Below are 20,276 nucleotides of genomic sequence, written 5' to 3'. Positions count from 1 at the left end.
TTTGGCTGTGATAGAGCCAAAAGCACTCCAAGGCTTGCAGCAGACAAGACCCTACCACAAGGCTCTCGTCGCAAGCCCGATGGTCGCGATGGTCTTGACCATCGAGACCATAATTTTGGCCGCTCAATATAGCTGTGGGTGGTCACCTACAGCTATGCGAGCGGCCAGGAGGCCGCTCCAAAAAGTAAGAGGGACAGCCCTGATTCAGAGCGAGCGCTCTGTAAGAGCGTCCGGCTCTGAATAAGGGCCTCTGTTACGTGCCACTGGACAAAACTGAAATGTCCTGCTGGGCACTACAATGGTACACAATCTATACAGAATAATATTACTTTTATGTATGGGACTAATAGTCCCATTAAGTCCTGGCAGCATGCCAACGGCTGCCAAAGCATTCTATTACTTGTATTACTACAAGCACTAGCATGTCTTGGCAACCACGGGTCACTGTTACCTGTTGTTCCACACACAAAATATCTTTAAAAAAGTACAAAAAGTCATCATTGAATAAACACCTAATTTTAAATAAATACTCCCCAATTCCTCTTTACCATCACATTTCTACTCCTAAAACCTATTTCTTCTTTCTTAAAGTAACCTGGGGATTCCGATGCTCAGAATGCCGGCATCCCGACCGCCAGAATCTGGAAGGTAAGTAGCGTAGTTAGGGGGAGGGTTAGCGTTAGGGGTTAGGTTTTAGGCACTAAGGGGAAGGTTAGGGTTAGGCAATAAGGGGAAGGGTTAGGTTTAGGGTGCGGGGATGGGGAGGTTAGATTCAAGCACCAGGGAAGGTGGGTTAGTGTAGGGGTAGGGGAAGAGTTAGGTAGATGGCGGCATCAGGATTCTGACTGCCGGGTTCCTAAGTGCTGGTTGCGGCTGAGAGATGTGATCCCACACTGTATATTCCCCAAAGAGTGTGTTGTTTTCAATGGAATCTGGTGACGGGGTGGTGACATAACAAGAAGGGGGGGGTCCTATTTCTTTTTCAAAATACTTATATCTCCAACCATCCCCAATGATGAGCAAGTAACACTTAGAAGTCTATCTTGATAAGACTGTATTTATGTCTGCATGGTAAGAATGTAATTTTGCAGCCCACATCTTACATTTACATTCAGGCTGTCATATTACATTTACTGAGTGGTATATTCTGACCTCTCTGATATAAATGCAGTGAGACATACAGTACTGCATGTTAGGACGAATCCTTAAGGTCAGAGCTGCAGCTGTTCTTATTTTGCTCTGTAAATCAAACCCAAGGACCTGTCACTTTCACTATATTATAAACAGAATTGGAAGAATATTATTATGACATTGTTAGCAGACAGTGCTCTGTATAAAAGCTTAAACTGTGTAGCAGGATACAGAAGCGCAGTGTGCCATCACTCACCACCAGTGGCAGCTCCAGAGGTGGGGCTCCAGCGCTGTCCAAAATTCAAATAGGGGAGCCACACCTACTGCCAGTGATCCGGCCGGCGATGTTTAGAAGGGCAGTTGGTGTGGCTCCCCTATTAGAATTTTGGTCAGCGCTGCAGCCCCACCTCTGGAGCCGCCACTGGTCACCACCCTGGCACAGGTGATATTGTGACATCACAGAACATGGACCTGGTCGCACTAGAGCAGTAATATTGGTGCCCGGTGTGTCCTAAGGACGTGCCTTTCAATGTATTGGGGTGCCTCTCAAAGCTCCCCTCAAGGTGAAAAATGGTACCGTCATGGGAGCAATTATGTTGCCCCCATTGCCTTCACTCTGTTTGATGGCAATGATCGCACACCCCTTGTTAGAGCTCTGGTTTTTCATGAACATAAGACTGCTTGCACCTACTGTAAATGACATGACCCATTTGTGCATTTCATTCAATGTTTGTTCTGCAGTCATCGCTGCCGGGTGATCCATCAGGTCCTGGTATTAGGGAGTGACACCAGGCATCGGGGCATGGTCAGAACTCCCTGTCAAGCCTGGGACTGGCCACTTTGTACACACACTCCACCCTGGCTGTGTCCCAATCTTTTGTATTATCACTTTTATTTCCAACTAAGCAATTTGTATAGTATTTTTTATATATGGCTTTGATTTGGTAGCATATTGGAATTTATTTTTTTTAATTATGTGTTTTAGACAAAGACTAACAGACATAATCACAAAAAATAGCATACTGACTTTACATAATTGTCAACCAAATACAATTACTATAAAGTGTTATTAAATATTTTCCTGATCATGATAAATAACATACATATTATTTCTGTCATATTTGTGGTAAACAGGGCCTTGTGCAAAGGTAAAAGAAAAAAAATGTCTAGCTAACCCAACAATGAAACTAATACAGCTAACCTAGGAACTAAAACAACAACAAAAAAAGGCTTAATTTTTTAAATAGGGTAAATTTCTGAAAATAAATTATATTTTTTTTAGGTGAATGTACAAAAATGTGTATGCTTCTTGGTAAAATCACTGTTAGGGTAGAGGGGGAATCAAAGTTTGTTTCAATAATATATTGTGATCACTGTGAGTCGTTATCACAGTGATAATATGAGTAGGGACTATGACCTTTCGCCCGCTCTGAATCAGGGCCCTCCTCCATGAAAATGGAGCGGCCTCCTGGCCGCTCGTAGAGCTGTGGGTGACCACCCACAGCATATGCGAGCGGCCAAAAAGATGGTCGCGATGGTCTTGACCATCGCGACCATCAGACTTGCAACGGAGACCCTGCGGTAGGGTCTCCCTGCCACAAGTCCTGGAGTGATTTTGGCTCTATCAGAGCCAAAATCACTCCCACTGACATCACTAGTGATGTCAGTGGGGCCGGCTTCAGATGGTAGGTATTCCCATGGGAACGCCTCCGTCTGGCAGGCACGCCCCCAGCACGCCCACCAAAGGGGGCGTGCTGTCAATCAACATCGACAGCACGCCCCCTTTGGTGCGAGACCCGGAGCGATGGAAAGCCCGTCGCTCCCCGGGTTTCGCGCATGCGCACGACGGAGCTCCCTCTGTCGTGCGCATGCGCAGTGGGGAACATCGACCTGCTTGCGAGCGTACTGCCGCTCGCGAGCGGGTCTGAATGACCCCCAATATTAATAAATTAGAGATATGCGGTGACCCCTGTGTTTTGGTTTTGGATCTGGATTCATCTTTGTGTTTTGGTTTTGATTTTGCAAAACCACCCTCAAGTGTTTTGGTTTTAACTCAAAAAAATGGATAAAAAGTTTTTAAAAATAGCTAAAATCATATAATTTTTGCAATCCAAAACCCGAAATTCTAATTTAAGATCCGAATTCCGAACCATTGGAAGATCAGAGCCGCGACTCAGGTCTGTCTGGATTCACTAAAATTCAGGTGGATTCGGATTTCTGAAGAACAGAACTGTATATCTCTACAATAAATTACTGGTTGTTGAAAGGGCACCTTATACTTGCTGCTCCTTAGATATGGTAACATCTATTAAAGTCCAGTTTCACCCGTTGTTAATGTAGGAATGATTTGATTTTGCTGAAATATTACAATAGCATAAATTACACAATAGTTAGACATACTCATTGCATTATAAATAAACAAGCAAAAAGATTGGCTTGAGAAATAATCCAGGATATTGAGGTTTGGTCTTTTCATTGACTGATTAACAACTTAATTAGCCTGAAGCGAACAGTTAGAATATAGTGATGACTGGACTGGTTTGACTTGTTTCACGGTGCTGCTTCCTACAGTATTTCATAGGCATTTTCCCACAAAGAGTGATTAAATAGTATCTTATGCTGGCCAAAAAAAAAAATTTATTTCCTTCCTTCGCAATTACAGTAGTGACTTAATTTCTCCCGGAAGAGGAGCACCCACTCTCTCTCCTGCAGGGTGAACTGAGTAGTTATTGGTTTCCTTCCCAATACAATGAAAACCCACAATGGTCCACTAAATAAATAACATGTGCTAATATGTATGGGTTCATCGTACAAGAAGCCTGGAGCTGCAGGTGAATCAACTCCTCTGTGAAAATCTCTTTTATCAAAGCATTTGGTTTGTATAGTTCGGTAATTTTTTTAAAGTAGCCCCAAATCACTGCGTATAATAGAGGGCCTGATTCAGAGAGACGAGCGCTAATGCCATTGCAGGTGTGAAGTCTCACGGATTCGCAACTGCGAAAATATGCTAATGAGTCACTTGCCGCGCAGTGCTTAGAGACGCCCACTGAAAGCATCTCTCATCCGCCGCTGACATATAAAACCGGATGCATCGAAAACATTGAATGCAGAGCAGTCGGCCATCAGCCTTCTGAGTAAATCATAGCTGTCACAGACATAAAGGGTCTCCAGACATGCAGAGGGCTCTCCTCCTACGAGCAAGAACACAATGTCTAATTGTTGGGCACCCATAAAACAGTGTGTAAATGTCCGACATGCCGGTGTTTTTCTAACTACCACCCATTCCCCCCCCCCAAACACTGACTACCTGTCACTTTGCAAGTGAATCCTCTGTGTGAGTGGAATTGCAATACAATCACTAATCGTGTGCAGTGTAGCTTACATGCATGAACCATGGCTAACAATCCACATATGAATCAGGCCCAAAGATCAGCTACACTAATTGGGTTCAAAAGGAATTGGCTGTTTAGCCTGAAGGTTGGATGGCCATACCTTTTCGAAATGGACTTAAAGACGTGATACCAAAATGGTTAAAGAGTAAATCCCACTGAGTCTAAGCTAAAAGATTGGGTTCAATCTGCCTGTTTATGGACCATTATAGTCAATGGTTTTACAGCTGTCATCATTGTCAGTGCACTGTTGTAGCAGCCTTATACCCGATGCAAGAGATCCTTCTGAGAACCTGTATAATTAGGCATCCAGCTCTGCATAAGCTGGAATTCTATTGACTTGCCCTCAATGAACTTTATCTACATGCAAACTCACTGTTACCATTAACATAGATGTCACTGAATGGCATAGTTGTGTATTCTCAGCTCCTGAGCATGTACAGTGTAAGATACATCTGCTGAGCTGACATGCGGTCAGCTCTAGACTAGAGATGTGCACTGACCCCTGTGTTTCGGTTTTGGTTTTGGATCTGGATTCATCTTTGTAGTTTGGTTTTGGTTTCGCAAACCACCCTCAAGTGTTTTGGTTTTGGTTTTGGTTTTGGATCTGGTTTTTAAAAAAAAGTTGAAAAAGTTTTAGAACTCAGCTAAAATCATGTAATTTATGCAGTCTAAAACCCGAAGTTCAGATTTAAAATCCAAATTAGAAACCGCGAAAAGATCAGAGCCATGACTCGGATTCATCTGGATTCATGAAATTTGGGTGGGTTCGGATTTCTGGAGAACCGAACCTCACATCTCTATATAGACCAAAAAGTATTTTGTCCATTCTGTATGATTTTCTGGTCAGAAAGCATTGTGTTTTATGACAGCAGTTTCAGGCATCCCATAGCTGTTATGGTTGTAGTTCAACATGATTTGAAAAGCTATAGGATCAGGGGCTGGCTGGCAACTTTTAGCCTGGGGGCCAAATGCATGCAGGTGGCCCTGGCAGAGGAGTAGCATGTAGCCAGGGTGCCCGGAGCACGTGAGTGCTATGCCCCCCCCCTCAAGTGTTCCAGGGAGGAGGCGGGTCCATATGGAATTAATGTAAAGTAAAAATGAAGATTAGGGGCAGCCCCCTGTAGTGGTGCCCATATGCAGTGCCCCCTGTGCCCCAGGAGAGGACCCCCTTATGCAGGCCTCCAGTAGTACCCCCAGTAGTGATCCCCCTATGCAGTGACCCTTATACAGTGCCCCCAGTAATGGTCCCCCCTCTGCAGTGCCCCTTGTGCCCCCAGTAGTCAGCCCCTTATATAGTGCCCCCAGTAGTGGTACCCCTATGCAGTGCCCCCAATAGTAGTCCCCCCCTTGTAGTGCCCCCAGTAGTGCTCTCCCCCTTGTAGTGCCCCCTCCTTGTAGTGCCCCCAGTAGTGCTCTCCCCCTTGTAGTGCCCCCAGTAGTAGTCCCCCCCTTGTAGTGCCCCCAGTAGTAGTTCCCCCCTTTTTAGTGCCTCCAGTAGTGCTCTCCCCATTGTAGCACCTCCAGTAGTAGTCCCCCCCTTGTAGTGCCCCCAGTAGTGCTCTCCCCCTTGTAGTGCCCCCAGTAGTAGTCGCCCCATCTTGTAGTGCCCCCAGTGGTGGTCTCCCCCTTGTAGTGCGGTAGACACAGGTAATAATTTTTTAAAAAAAAAACCTTACCTGAATCTCAGCTCCCGCCGCCGCCGCCATGCTCCTCCATTCGTCCTCCCGGGCCGGGCCGCTCTGCATTATGGGAGGGAAGTCATGGCGTCTCTACCATTACCCACTGCAGGAGCTGGAAGATGGAGCAGCGTCGGCAGTGGGCGTAGCAGCAGTCAGTGAGAGTCTGACAGACTTTCATTGGCTGCTACTTAAAACAAACACACAGCTGCCGGCGCTGGCGGCTGTGTGTTTGTCTGTCACTGTGTAGCGCTGACCGAACTCTGTCCGGTCACCGCTACACGCACCGTGAAGCTGTGTCACAGAGACACAGACTGCCCGCGGCCCGTGGCCCGCATGGGAGGCACATGGCACCCTGCCCCCCGGCCCAGCCTGCCACTGTATAGGATACATAGATCTGCATTAGAATCTATTGAAAAGTCCTTCACAAATTGTATAACAAACTATATAGCACTATTTGCAAAATGCACACTCAAATTCACTCTATGGTAAAAATTTCATATATAATATATATTTATTTATTTATTTATTAGAAAATGGTAGTTTTGTTCATCATTCATTAAAAACATTGTGCATTACAATTGAGAAAATCACATATAAAAACATGTATAAAAAAGAACACAATTGTTATAACTATAAAACAACTTGTTTGTCCTGATTCGCAATGACTAAATTAATTAAAAAGTAAATTAAACATCAGTTTTTCAGTTTATGCTATTAGTGTTATTTATTTTTGTTTTGTATTTTTTTGTAAAATTAAAATTGTACTTTATAAAACGGTTTGCTTGCATTTATTTCCTCAACATTTCAAAGGCTATATATTTTTGATCAGAAATTAGCTACTGTCAATTCTTACTTTCAAATGACTGCCTAACTAAAAAGAAGGAGAAAAGTATCTTTCAAGTACTGACAATCTAGGAATTCAAATGATTTTGTATAAGAAATAGACTTGCATTTTGACACTTTCACTGGGTTTAACCTACTTGGAAACTGGATGTTAGATGTAAGGAGATATATTTTAAGGAAACAAATGTACTGTTAATAAGTACTGTATATTTTTTCTGACAAGAAATGTGAGTATACTCTAGTGCATTAAGTGTTAGGATTCTGATTAGCATGAATGGTTGCACTCAGGAATTATTGCTCTTAATAGGCAGCAATAGAACCAGCATCACTACCAGGTGAGCAGAATTTTATTTTATTGTTTTTGCCTTGTACCTGTTGTTGGTGGCAGTGTAGTAAAGTTAATCAGTCATATACATTGTGATTATGATAAAATAACTTTTTCTGATACATACATGACTTATGAAAAGAATACATTTAGAAGAAACCTATTAGTCCAGTTTAGAGGGAACCAATTAATCCAGTATGTTAACCACACTATGACCTTGTGAAGGTTATAGGTAGTGCCTATGAGGTGTGTAATCATTAAAGCTTATCTTGTTGTCTTTTTAGTCTGTCCAAGTTCATTTTCTTTAGCCTTGTAAAGAAGTTCCAACAGTAATAACTTACAGAAAAGTAAGAAATCAGTAAGTTGTAAAGCAAAACTAAACTCTTTAATGAAGCCTTTAAAATAGCATATGCATTCAAAGGTCATAGAGCTTTTCTAGAGTCTTTATGGAGTTTGCTGGTTTTATAGTACTGTAACCCCAGATCATTTCAACCACAGGATACCACACTTGTGCAGATAACATCATAGATAATCCCGTACAGACCCCATACGCGTTTCATCTCTTTCAAATCTTCCTCAGTAGGATTTGAAACCCGATTCCCAAATCTCACAATTCATATAAATTCTAGATTTCATTGCACTACAAATGAGTCCATGCCATACAGGTACCACTGCACCTGCTCAATGACCTAGGTACTCACCAGTATCAAATAAATGAATATCAATAATAAACAAAGAGTGAAGATAACACAATATAGTAAAAAATACATCCTTCAAATATAAAAATAGATGAAATACTAAAAAAAAATGGCTGTTTAAGAGACCAAAAGCAAAACTAACACTATATAATTTCCCATAACTACTCTGCAACTATAGAGGTTTCCTATATCATGTCAAATTTTTCGACAACAGCATAATGGCTTGAGATATATAGATCTCAAGTTATCATGCTATAGTTGAACTATTTTATGTGATGTAGGTTTTATATATATATATATATATATATATATACATATATATCAAAGTCACTGGAAACCTGCACACACTCTTTTCTTGAGAATACAGATTTGGTACCATTCATCTATATCTACATCATTGCACGTGGTGGTGGTGATGGTGTGGTTAACAACATACTGCACTATTTGGTACCCTTGATGTCATGGGAATGGTACTAGTTTACATATGGTGGGGGCACCATTTTAAAGGAATTAATGCCTTGTGTAACTAATGCTTGAATGAGTTCACATTTTTAGGAGCAAGGTTTAAAGGTTATTTGCTATCTGTAGCACAAGTCATAGTTGGTCAGGTCCCTCGTAACGACATCCTCCAATGAGGCAAGATATCCCATACAGTCTGTGTTAGTGTAAGCACAAGAATCCTGGACTTTTACTGACTCTTGATAGTCCACTGAGCAACAATATGCACAATAACAGAATGTGGCATTGTTCTGGTGTTGGTAAAGATGATGATCCATGCCGGCATAAGCACAGCTCCTGGTGTCCTGGTTGGAAGGGGAGCTATAGCTCTGAGGAACAAACTCTGGGCTTTGGTAAGTTGGAGAGTACTCAAAAGAATTTGACAAATCAGATGAATCTGATGGTGATTCTGGTGTCTGCAACAAAATAACACAAACGTAAGATGTACTGTAGTATTGAGAAGCCTATAGGGTAATAAAAGTGCACTGTAGAATCTAGTATTCTTTTTAGTATTTTGCCCCCCCCAAAAAATAAAAAAATAAAAATATGAAGAATTATGATAGCGAGAGGCAATGTGAAAAATAGGCACAGGATTAGAACAAGCTGCACACATTATGTAGTTATATTCAATTTGCCTGCACTCTCTATTTATTGTAGTTGATTGCTGATCTCACACAAAAGGAGGGATTCATTCATCGGTGATTGCCTCGAGGTCATGATGCATATTGTGGATAATCGAATACTCACATATAGGGGGATATGTATCACAGTGTAAAGACTGGAGAGGTGGACCAATGGTGATGTTGCCCATAGTAACCAATCAGATTTGAGGTAGCATTTATCAAGTATATTCTATAAAATGATAGGCAGAAGCTGATCGATTGCTATGGTTAACTGGACCACTTCCCATTGCTTGATACATCTACTTAATAGTGACAGAGGTAACTATTCTTCTGCTTTGTTCAACATGTGCTTAACTCCATTCTCATCACAACTTCAGGACATTTTAGTCTACATCAGCCAAATAAGTTGAAAAAATTGCTTTGGGTGTAGCCAAAATGATAGAATCCAGGGGCCAGCCAAAACTTGTAATTAATCTGACACAACTAGGAAACAATAAGGAAACCAACAAAAGGGCTTCTTATACCAAGCTAGTTAAGGTTAGATTGGTACAAGTGTGTGAAAGTGATCTCATATCTACACATATCTGATTGAGCCTCATGGGTGCTTATTTTACACTGCTAAGTAATGCACATCATTTTGGTGTTTGTAGTGCCATATGCCCCAGTCAAGAACCTGGCAACAGTGTGTAAGAGGTGAGTGCCGATCCTCGGGAGCAGAAGCAGTTGCAATTGAGAGCACTAGCAATAGGTTACTTGGAGCCGCTGGATTGTGCAACTGGCCATGTGATGCATATATAATTGAGTATACTGCGGCAAAAGGCCTGAAGAATCTAATTAATTAACTATTTGTCTACAAAAAAGTTAGCAATTTTAGCACTTCACTTTACGGGTCTCATTCGTCAACGAGTGAGTTTATGCAAATGCCGCTGTATACCTTGTGTACTTCTGCTTGGCCAAATGAGATGCCCACATTTAGCAGTCATACATGCTGTAATGTCAATTGGCACATCTTATATGCAGTAGCAGCTCCAGGCATGGGCAAGCCGGTCTGTCGCCTGGAGCGCAATGGGATCCGGTGGGCGCAGGAAAAGCCCTCCCTCCCACCTAGTGCTATTTTGATGATAAATGCTCAGGGGGAGGGAGCAGAGGAGGGAAGGGGCGGCAACACAGGACAGCACTGGGCGCAGCGAAGCCTAGCGCCAGCCCTGCTTATACACCACAATCGGTCGCACAATAAATATTTTAACCAGCCCTAAGGCAGGTCCAGAATTACCATCTGGCCAGGGCATCCCAGGCCTGCGACTGTGCGGCTTGAAATGCAGCCAATTGCATTTTCACTCCCAATATTCAATGTGTAATTTATTATCAAAGCAGATGTTTAAAACAATTGCAGGTAAATGTATCTGATGTACCCGGACAAAAATCTGGTACACATGTTCCAGGTATAAACCTTCACACAATGTAGTCAATGTTGCATGAATATGTAGTATCTTTGGTGGCAGTGGCGTAAGTTCATCCCAGATGCCCGGAGTTACAGTTTGTTACCCCCCGTCACAGCCGCTGACACTAATGTAGCAATTTGCATGCAGACAGGCTATAGATAGAGGAAGGCAGCAGCTGATGGTCTGACATGGAGCTCTCTTCTAGTTTGTGGTGGCTTCTCAGGTGCCGGGAAGGGGTGCCATGTATTTGGTGGCTGTGACGGTACACTCCGGGTACATAGTTACAGCCCTAACTGTGGTGAATATGTTGTGAACAATTGAGGAGGTGCCCCTTCAGAGCTGGAGCCTGGTGGCAGGTGCCTCCATTGTCTCCCATAAATCTGCCTTGGTTTCGTGGACTCTTTTTGAATGTGACTGCGTCCAACTCAGCATTGGATACAATGTGTAGGATTTATAATAAAAAATTAACATACATTGAAGTTAAATAAGACTTTTCACCATGTAGGCAAAATAAATAAAGTTATTATCTACAGTATGTAATATTAGCAAGGGGAAACAAATGTGAGAGATAGTCTGATAGAGACAGAGCGAGTGAGTGCGAGAGAGAGAGAGAGAGAGAGAGAGAGACTGAAAGAGCTAGTGGGGCGGAAGTACTAAGCTCTGGAAAGTGATAAATTGGAGAGTGATAAACTACCAATCAATCAGCTTCTAATTATCATTTTTCAAACACAGTCTGTAATGTGACAGTTAGACGCTGAGTGGCTGGTACTTTATCACTTCAATTTATCACTTTCCGGAGCTTAGTATATCTCCCCTAGTGAGAGAAATAAAAAGACTGAAAGAAAAATACTAATAGAGAGAGAGAGAGAGAGACAGAAGGAAAGTGAGAGAAACTGGCAAAGACAAAGAGAGAGAGAGAGTGAGAGCAGGAGAAGAGGAGAAAGGCAGAAATGGAGAAAGGAAGAGGCTAACAGTATATATATATATATATATATATATATGAAAGAAAGAGAGAAAGACTGATTAAGTCAACAAAAGAGATGGATAGAATGGTTGACAGAGTAAAAGAGGGAGAGAGAGAGAAAGAAAGAGAGAGAGAGAGAGAGAGAGAGAGAGAGAGAGAGAGAGAGAGAGTCTGACTAACAGTGACAGATGGTCAAAAAGATATTTAGAGAGATAATGAATGAGAGAGAGGGGAGATAAGAAAAAGAAAGAGAAAGAAAGAAAGAAAGAAAGAAAGAAAGAAAGAAAGGAAAGAAAGAAAGAAAGAAAGAAAGAAAGAAAGAAAGAAAGAAAGAAAGAAAGAAAGAGCATAGGACAAGAGATGAAGGGAGGATGAGTAAGTGAAGGGAGTGCATAGGGGAAGGAATGAGGGAGTGAGAGAGACAGAAATATAGACACTGGGCAGATGGGGTTTTTTTGTGACATTTAGGTCACAGATAACATTTTCATATTTTCAGTTTCCATGAAACTGACTTAGTAAATGAACATATTTTATGTTTGGTTCTTTTCCACGAAACACAGAGCTTATATAAAGCGTTTGCTATGTACTCATGAAAACCTTCTCAAACCTGCTATCCTACATACAATATCTCTCAGGAGCTTTCAGCTACAGATTCTTCTTAGAGCAGGTATTGCAGATCCTCGGTGCCCTGACATACCATACCATGGTCAGACCGACCCGGGTGACACCCTGTATGAGACCATCAGGCCTCTGCTGTTCTGGTAGATGCTCCATTGTTAGTACATAACAGGAAAAGTGATAAAAGTTACCATGTTCTGCTGGAAGATGGGAGATGGCTGGATGGCTTCTTCCATGAAGCACATATATTGATTCTGGAAGACGCTAATGCTGGAGTCTGTAATATGGTCAGGTTCAAGGTAGGCATCCACCAGCAGCTGATCCAAGAAACTCAAATTATCTTCCTGGGCTCCATATACTGGGGACTGCCTGGTCTGCTGGTGGCTGTGTACAGATGTTGTATGTTCACACGCACTATAAATGTCTAAGGATTAATACAAGGCCACGGTTAGTTTTTATGTATACAATGGAATATTTGCAGATCAAACAAGCAGTAACTATTTTGCATAATCTTGTTTGCTTTCTACAATGGAGTTAATATTTTCAACTTATCTATGGGGGAACATAATGTAATAAAAAGCCTCTTAGTTCTTCATCAGTGTCCCGAATCAATATACTGGCAGTTATAGGCTATGTTATAATTTATTATTCATGATGACTGAAATAAACGAGTTACCTTAGATACTATATTATTATTATGTATGTTAAATAAATGATTGGAAACTACACAATGCTATTGAAAGGATGGGTAAACTGTCCACAGCTAAAGAAATGATAAAACAGATAGCTGTACTTAATACTACATTGACATAAAAATAATTTGTGTTACGTCATGAGTAAGGTCATGTAATGTTTTATTTTTCATTTCACCCTAAATTGATAGAGAATCCTCATTATTATCTTGTAGGTTATTCTACCAAAACCCCTAAAAACAAAACAAGCCTACAATCTAAAAGATAAAAGATCAGCAAATGAGGTTTAGCCTTTAGAATAAAAAAAAGGCAGTACTATTAACTAGGAAGAAAAGACAACACGACTAAATCTCTTTTATTCTCCAACAAAGAAAACTATCTGCTCTTTAAAACGGGAATATACGATTTTAAAAGCCATTTAACACCTCTGTTTAAGAGTTGCAGATCAAAAATGTCACTTTGGGTTATTTCAAGGGAAAAAAAAAACCCTTAAATGGTGATCCTGTGTTCCTCATCTGCATTCCTACTCCTTTTATCGAATCTGATTGGTTGGAATAATTATTAAGTGGATCGTAAATTGAGCTGTAAGCTCTGGGAGACTTATATGTATACAGAATTCCCTGTGACTTTTCTAATGTTTTGGGGACTTTTTGTTTTTGTGATTTTTTTTTGTTTTATTTTTGTTTTCTTTTTTGTTTTCAATTGTTTTTTTTTTTAACACCAACCTGAAGGAGGAATTGGATCAGAAACCTTCATTTTGTCCTGCTGGGGTTTCTGCAAAAAAAGATTGATAATAAAAAGATATGTATTATTGGTGGTAAACCTCTATATGTAGAACAATAATTACCAGGCTGCTACATGTACTGAAAATGACGGGGTAAGTAATACATTTATTTTATTTTGTTTATTTTTTCAATTATATCGTTTTATGTACAATGTTGCTGTGGGTCAATATTTTGATTTCCCTTGTATTCATTTTATCGTCTTACTAGTAATTACATTGTATCTGCAGGAAGCGGATCTCACTACTCTTTGCAGAACAAGCATATTAAGGCAAGACATGAAAGACATACCGCAGGCATTAGACGAGAGAGGCAACCCTGGGAACAGCCTACTCTGCACTGGCTGATACAAACGTATGCATTTATTTTATTTTACAGCTGTATGTTCTGAAAGCGGGTTCATTTGTGTCTTACATAAGTTCTTATCACTAGTTGATTATATAAAACATGCACTGGTATATCTTGACCACCCTCATCCCAACGATTAGATTTTCTCCACAACCTATGAAAATCAAATCGGTATGCAGTTACAATAGGATATTATAGAGTAAAAAAAAACATAAGTACTGTATTACTGAATCTTGTATTGGATCTCCATAATTGGTTTAACTGGTTCCTGCATGACACCAGGTTCAATTTCTGGGGCTCTCTCAGCTGCTCCTGGGTGGAATGGGTTAATGTTTAAAGGGACTGAGGTGCTGCTGGCGTGATAACTGGAGGAGGAGGCGGCCTGCTGCTCCCTCACTCCCTAGCTAGGAGAGGCTGCAGCCTCAGGTATTGTTCCCAGCACAGACATACCTTAGGTTTCCAATGTCATGAACCAGGAAGAGGTAATGATTTACCTGGCAGCCCCCAATGCAAATATAGCTGGCTATAGATCCCTTCAAAATGTATTTATATATTTTTTAACGAGGTCTTTTAAATTACTTTATATTTTATTAGCTAAAGTAAACAGCAGCATACTTCAATGATATCTCACTAGGTTAATATAATTGAATGGTGCTAGTCTAGAAAACGATCCAGAGATGGGCAGGTGCTTAGTGTAGGGAATAGGTGTGTTCTAGTTGTCTCTGAGTTCTGGCATCATAGAACTGAAATTTAAAATTTAGAGATCAGACAAGTCCAGAACCTTTGCATTTTGAGAATTGCATAAGTCACCTACTGTATTTAAAATGATCACTACTGCAACATTCTGAACACTCTTCCACTAAGATAATGCTGGGGTGTGCAATAGTTACCAATTAGCTTTCATTGTGAAAGTTAGTCAATACGAGCAAATATCTGACTGATTTCAGTAGGCTACTGATATTTAACTTTTTTTTCTGTCTTACTTAAAATATCCATAGATTATTCATGTGCAATAGTCAATTACATATTTTATTTTATTTGGTGCTTAGATTTGTCTGTGATGTCACTGATGTGGATAGCTACATTAATGAGAATTGTTTATTTTAAGATAAACAAAACAATGAAACCACTTATTGCAATACTCTATACTGTAGTATAGATTTATGAGCACATACTGTATGATAATGGTATTTTTAAAATATATATTTTCTTAATGCTTTCTGATTGGGGACTGCCATCATGTTATATCGCAGTGTCTACAGAAAAGTTATTTACATAAATTCTATCCTCTAGCTTCTAATTTTTGGAAAGCCAATTGTGAAATATAGACAGGAGGAGGAGTCTATAAACAAATTAGGTGACAGTGGGCAATCATTCTGTGCTGTGCTGTGGATGGGATATATAGTGACACATATTTAATGGGTGGGCACAAATGATAGGGGGAATTCACTGTTGGACATCTTTTCCAAAATCAGCTGGAGAAATGTGTCAAATTCTGTAGATAACTCAGGAATAAAATGAGTATTTAGAACAATTTTTCTTATTGACTGTAAATGAGAGGACTGATATGGGTTATACCAATTCCCATTTTATTTTAACGTCTGTAGATTTGACAAATAGCCATTTACAGCTGTATTAGGGATCACTTATTTTTAATGTAGCTAAATAGGTAACATGCATAATATATTCATGTTATAAACCAATCAGCCATAACATTAAAACCACTGACTGACAAAGAATAACATTGATTATCTCACTACAATGGCACCTGTAGAGTGGTGATAAATATTAGGCAGCAAGTGAACACTCAGTTATTGAAGTGAAGTTGATATTTTGGAAGCAGAAAAATGGACAAGTGTAAGAATGAAGAAGATGATCTAAGCAACCAATCAGCTTCTAGATAGGATTTATCAATTACATTCTGTAAAATGATACTTAGAAGCTGATTGGTTGCTATGGGCAACTACTCCACTTGCCCTCTTCTCCACTGTTTAGAAGGTTTGATACATCTCTTCCTTTGACTTTAATTATTCATTTTCTAATTTAGTCATATAAATTCTAAATTGTCTCCTCTTTTAAGCTACTTCTGTGTGAATTCTCATTGTCCCACTGGGGTGAGTTGTCTTTAGCTGATATTAATCACCAGACCATTTCTGAACTCACACTACAAAGTATGATAGGATCTGTCATAATAATAATAGCAGACAGTCTCACAGTGTATGCAGATAGATTATCTTAATATGAAGGCGGAGGACTTAAAGCTCACACATGTCACACAAAGACGTTGTGCTCTTTAAACATTACAGTAACTTGGCCTATTAATAATTACATATATCTGGCACAGATAGACACAGGTGAGAAAAACAAACAGTGGTGTGTGCCTATTCCAATGCACAAATTAGTATTAACACTTAGTGCTAGTCTGGTGGCTACTACACATGTGAGAGATGGAAAACTTACTGAGCCATTCTTTTCTGCTTGAAGCGCCCTTTTCTGTTCCAACAACTCTTTAACAGTCATCCTAACCTTAACTCCCTGGTATATCTTTGGTTTGGCTGAAAAACAGATAATAGGTACAGTTACCAAAATGCATTATGAGAAAAGCAAATACCCAATAGGATGATTGAGGCCTTTCCTTGAGTCATAGTTCATGCAGTTTTACTGGCCATTCACTATATTTGATACTTTACAACATACACTGCAGGTTTATATAGAACAAAGCTTAGCAAATATTAGCTAATATTATTATATCTGTAAGACTGTTATAGATTAGTTGAACTTTGTGTTCACTTTACTGGCTAAAGACAAACTTGCAGACACACTTCCATATCACTTGCAGCAAACTTGTGTGCACCCAATATGATTGGCACTTGAAAAGTTAAGCTGGTACAAATTAGAGCAGTGGTTCTCAAACTCGGTCCTCAGGACCCCACACAGGTCACGTTTTCCAGGTAACCCAGCAGGTTCACAGGTGTAGTCATTACTGGCTGACACATTTTAAAAGATTCACAGATGGAGCTAATTATTTCACTTGAGATTCTGTGAGGAGACCTTGAAAACATGCACTGTGTGGGGTCCTGAGGACTGAGTTTGAGAACCTGTGCATTAGATATGTGTACCCAGTGATGCGACGAGTAACCGATGGGGCTACAGTCTGACATATTGGTTGGCCAGTACACATTAGACCAGTGATTCCCAACCTTGGTCCTCAAGGCACACCAACAGTCCTGGTTTTAGTGATATCCATTCTTATGCACAGATGGTTAAATCAAAATAACTGAGGTACTAACTAAGGGCCTGATTCAGAGCCGGACGCAATTAGCGCTCGCTCGTCCTGAAAATAGGGGAGGATATTCAAATGAACCGTTCGTTGTTTGCGGTCTGTTCACGCCTCTAGGTCTGAACGAGCGTACAAAACTTGCGGTCGTTTTTTGGGAAACTACGCCCCCTGGCCGCTCGCATCCTACGTCATGTCCGCTATTTATTAGATTAATCGAGTACATCGAACAGGGTATGAACTGCTCGCTATTCTTGTGGTTGGTTTTTGCTACCACAATTTTGCGAGCAGTTCTGGCTTAAAAAAAAAACATTGACGTGGTCAATGACGCTGCTGTTTTAAATATGCACACCCATAAAACACCCGTTTTGACCTTTAAGCACGCCTGCGATCGGATCTCCACTCCCCGTTTTCAAGCACCTTCCCCTGTTACCACCCATATACGCCTCATTCTGTCACTCAAATTAGCAGGCATTCGCTAATTTGCGAGCACATGAATTTCGGCCGCACTGACTGGTTCGTACATGCGTATAACGATCCGTACGCATGCGCAGTAGGGCAAACATCGCTCGGAGCGAACGAGCTACCGCTTACGAGTGGCTCTGAATCAGGCCCTAAGTCACCTGTGCTCAAGTATGGCTATTCTTAAAACCTGGAATGTTAGTGTGCCTTGAGGACATTGTTTGGGAACCGCTGCATTAGACGATACGTTGTCCGACCGCCCACTGCATGGGGTCTTCAGTCGCATTGTCAGATTGAGCTGCATGTAGGGCTGACCTGACAATGTGAAAATGCGACTGACGACCAAACGGGAGCAGCATGGACCAACATAAAGGGTACACATTAGGAAATTTTGACAATATTTTGCATCATCCGTCAGATCGGCTGAACTATCATCTAATGTGCACCCAGCTTTTGAGCTTTGTCCTGTGCACAGCTTGTGTGGTCACTTACCTGCTCTGAAGTGTACCTAGGGGTTAAAATCACACAAAAAAAGAATAAAAACAGCCTCCTATCAATTGTTTTACCAAATGAGCTGACCATGGCACCTTGTGTAGCCCATCATGACAGATCACAATCTAGACCACTTCATTTAAGTAAGGTACACTGATAGATATATCGCCCATTCCATTGAACGGGCGATATATCTATGATACACCTGAGAGTGTGTACAGCGGATATGTCTCTAAATAACATTGTTCACAGACATATCTGATCTGCTCTGCAGCACAACCGATGAAGATATGTCTTGCAGATTATAAAGCACAATGGAATAGTTTGATGCTATATAAGTAAATGTTAGCACATAAATCTAAGGCTAGGACCAATTGTATGGTTTTGCTTCTTATCACTGTCATATAAACTAATTTACATAAAATTAATCCTAAAAAATAAAATGTGCCTAGAAACTACCTGTTGGGTTACAGAGGGTCAGTTTGGAAATGGTATAATTGTATTAAAACAAATGATATTGGTACCTTATATATTATAAGAAGGAGCATGAGCTCAGAGTCTAGATACCGCATGGCAGCAGAAGTTAGAGGCCAGCTGTATCACTGTATGCCCCCGACATGATTTACCTCTAATATGGGCAATCAACCAAAAGCTAATATGTTATAGCCAATGTTACAAAGTAAAAGGAAAGGTGATATTTTATCACTGATTTGTAGATTTGAATGTACTGTATCTGCAGGCTCACTGTGTAATCACATGTACCTTACACAGCTGTCAAGTCTTAACCTGTTGGTGCCTGTTGCCCTGCTGCTCACTCAGTAAGGGTATGTACTGTACTCACAGGCACATTTTCCTATTCTGGTATTATCTGTTAATCATTATGACAAATGCATTATGGTGAAGGTAACAGAAGCAGGGCAAGCTGTGTGATAAGGATAAGGCTATAAGAGCGCTTGTAAATACTTTGGCCCAGGTTACCCACACTATAAACTACTCTCTGAGCTAATTAGTGACTACGTAGCTACCTGTTCTTTGTGACTCTCCACTGTTCTCCAAACAGGCTGGAGAGAAGAGAAAATACATTTATATTTTCTATAAAATATCTACAAAACAGAGATAACAATGATACAAGTTTAAAAGCTGTTTTATTGAGCTTATGAATTTGTATGGTTTTCTTCTCTCTCTCTCTCTCTCTTATCCGCTCTACTTCAAGTCACAGCATGTCATAATAGGGGGCACATTTTGCAGGGGTTGATTGACAACAGTTTGAGAGCCCTCATTTGCCCAAGCTTGCCTCACTCCATTTCAGTCCCATTAGATTTCCTTTTAACATAGATCTGCTCCGGGCATAAAGGGAAAACCATGGAATGGGAAATTAATTCCAAATCTTAGTTATAGCTATAAAAGCAAAACGTTTTAGCTTGATGGGCGTTACTGTCCATAGCCTCTAATTTTATTCTCAGTGGTTTAAAGTCCATCCCACCTACCACTGTCATCCATATTTACTTATGGAGAGGTATCTGCAATACCTTATATTTAGCATTGCTCGTTGAGGTAAATGTATAGCAATAACTCATCCAGAATAATGACCATAAAGTACCATATTTCAGCAAATAAAAATAATTATGTTGCAGATTATAGTCAGTTTGCGATCGAAATTACTGTCACTGATATGTTATCTAGATTACTATCATTGATGTGTGATCGGGATTATTATCACTGATGTGTGATCGAGATTACTATCACTGATGTGTGATCGGGATTACTATCACTGATATGGGATGGAAATTACTGTCACTGATATGTTATCTAGATTACTATCACTGATGTGTGATCGAGATTACTATCACTGATGCGTGATCGAGATTACTATCACTGATGTGTGATCGAGATTATTATCACTGATGTGTGATCGAGATTACTATCACTGATGTGTGATCGGGATTACTAGCACTGATATGGGATGGAAATTACTGTCACTGATATGGGATTTAGATTACCCTCACTGAT

General features: G+C 40.5%; 1 protein-coding gene across 4 annotated transcripts; it reads right to left on the bottom strand.

The window, feature by feature from the left end:
• Window positions 1-6,856: 6,856 nt before the first annotated feature.
• Window positions 6,857-16,588, bottom strand: POU2AF3 (POU class 2 homeobox associating factor 3). 4 transcript variants are annotated; one of them, XM_088481413.1, is made up of 4 exons: window positions 16,496-16,588; window positions 13,631-13,679; window positions 12,405-12,637; window positions 6,857-8,982 (listed from the first exon to the last, which is right to left on the bottom strand). In XM_088481413.1, the coding sequence occupies exons 1-4, from the start codon at window positions 16,553-16,555 to the stop codon at window positions 8,647-8,649; spliced, it is 678 nt and encodes a 225-aa protein (XP_088337539.1). In that variant the 5' UTR covers window positions 16,556-16,588; the 3' UTR covers window positions 6,857-8,646. The 4 variants fall into 4 exon arrangements, with proteins under 4 accessions (XP_088337539.1, XP_088337538.1, XP_088337536.1 ...); XM_088481412.1 differs by lacking the exon at window positions 16,496-16,588 and adding an exon at window positions 14,486-14,496; XM_088481410.1 differs by lacking the exon at window positions 16,496-16,588 and adding an exon at window positions 14,263-14,351.
• Window positions 16,589-20,276: the final 3,688 nt, after the last annotated feature.

The sequence above is a fragment of the Taudactylus pleione genome, unplaced genomic scaffold (assembly GCF_031769625.1).
Source record: "Taudactylus pleione unplaced genomic scaffold, aTauple2 ptg000270l, whole genome shotgun sequence".
NCBI lineage: Eukaryota > Metazoa > Chordata > Amphibia > Anura > Myobatrachidae > Taudactylus > Taudactylus pleione.
The sequence above is the reverse complement of the archived record's forward strand: the minus strand, read 5'-3'. Positions and strand labels throughout refer to the sequence as shown.

Bases quoted from the DNA above. Each gene is read 5' to 3' on its own strand.
- POU2AF3 (XM_088481413.1), bottom strand. From the start codon at position 16,555: ATGACTGTTAAAGAGTTGTTGGAACAGAAAAGGGCGCTTCAAGCAGAA. The intron at 12,638-13,630 runs GTTGGTGTTAAA...ATTAATCCTTAG, and splicing joins TGATCCAATTCCTCCTTCAG to ACATTTATAGTGCGTGTGAA. The intron at 8,983-12,404 runs GTAACTTTTATC...ATTTTGTTGCAG, and splicing joins CCATCTTCCAGCAGAACATG to ACACCAGAATCACCATCAGA.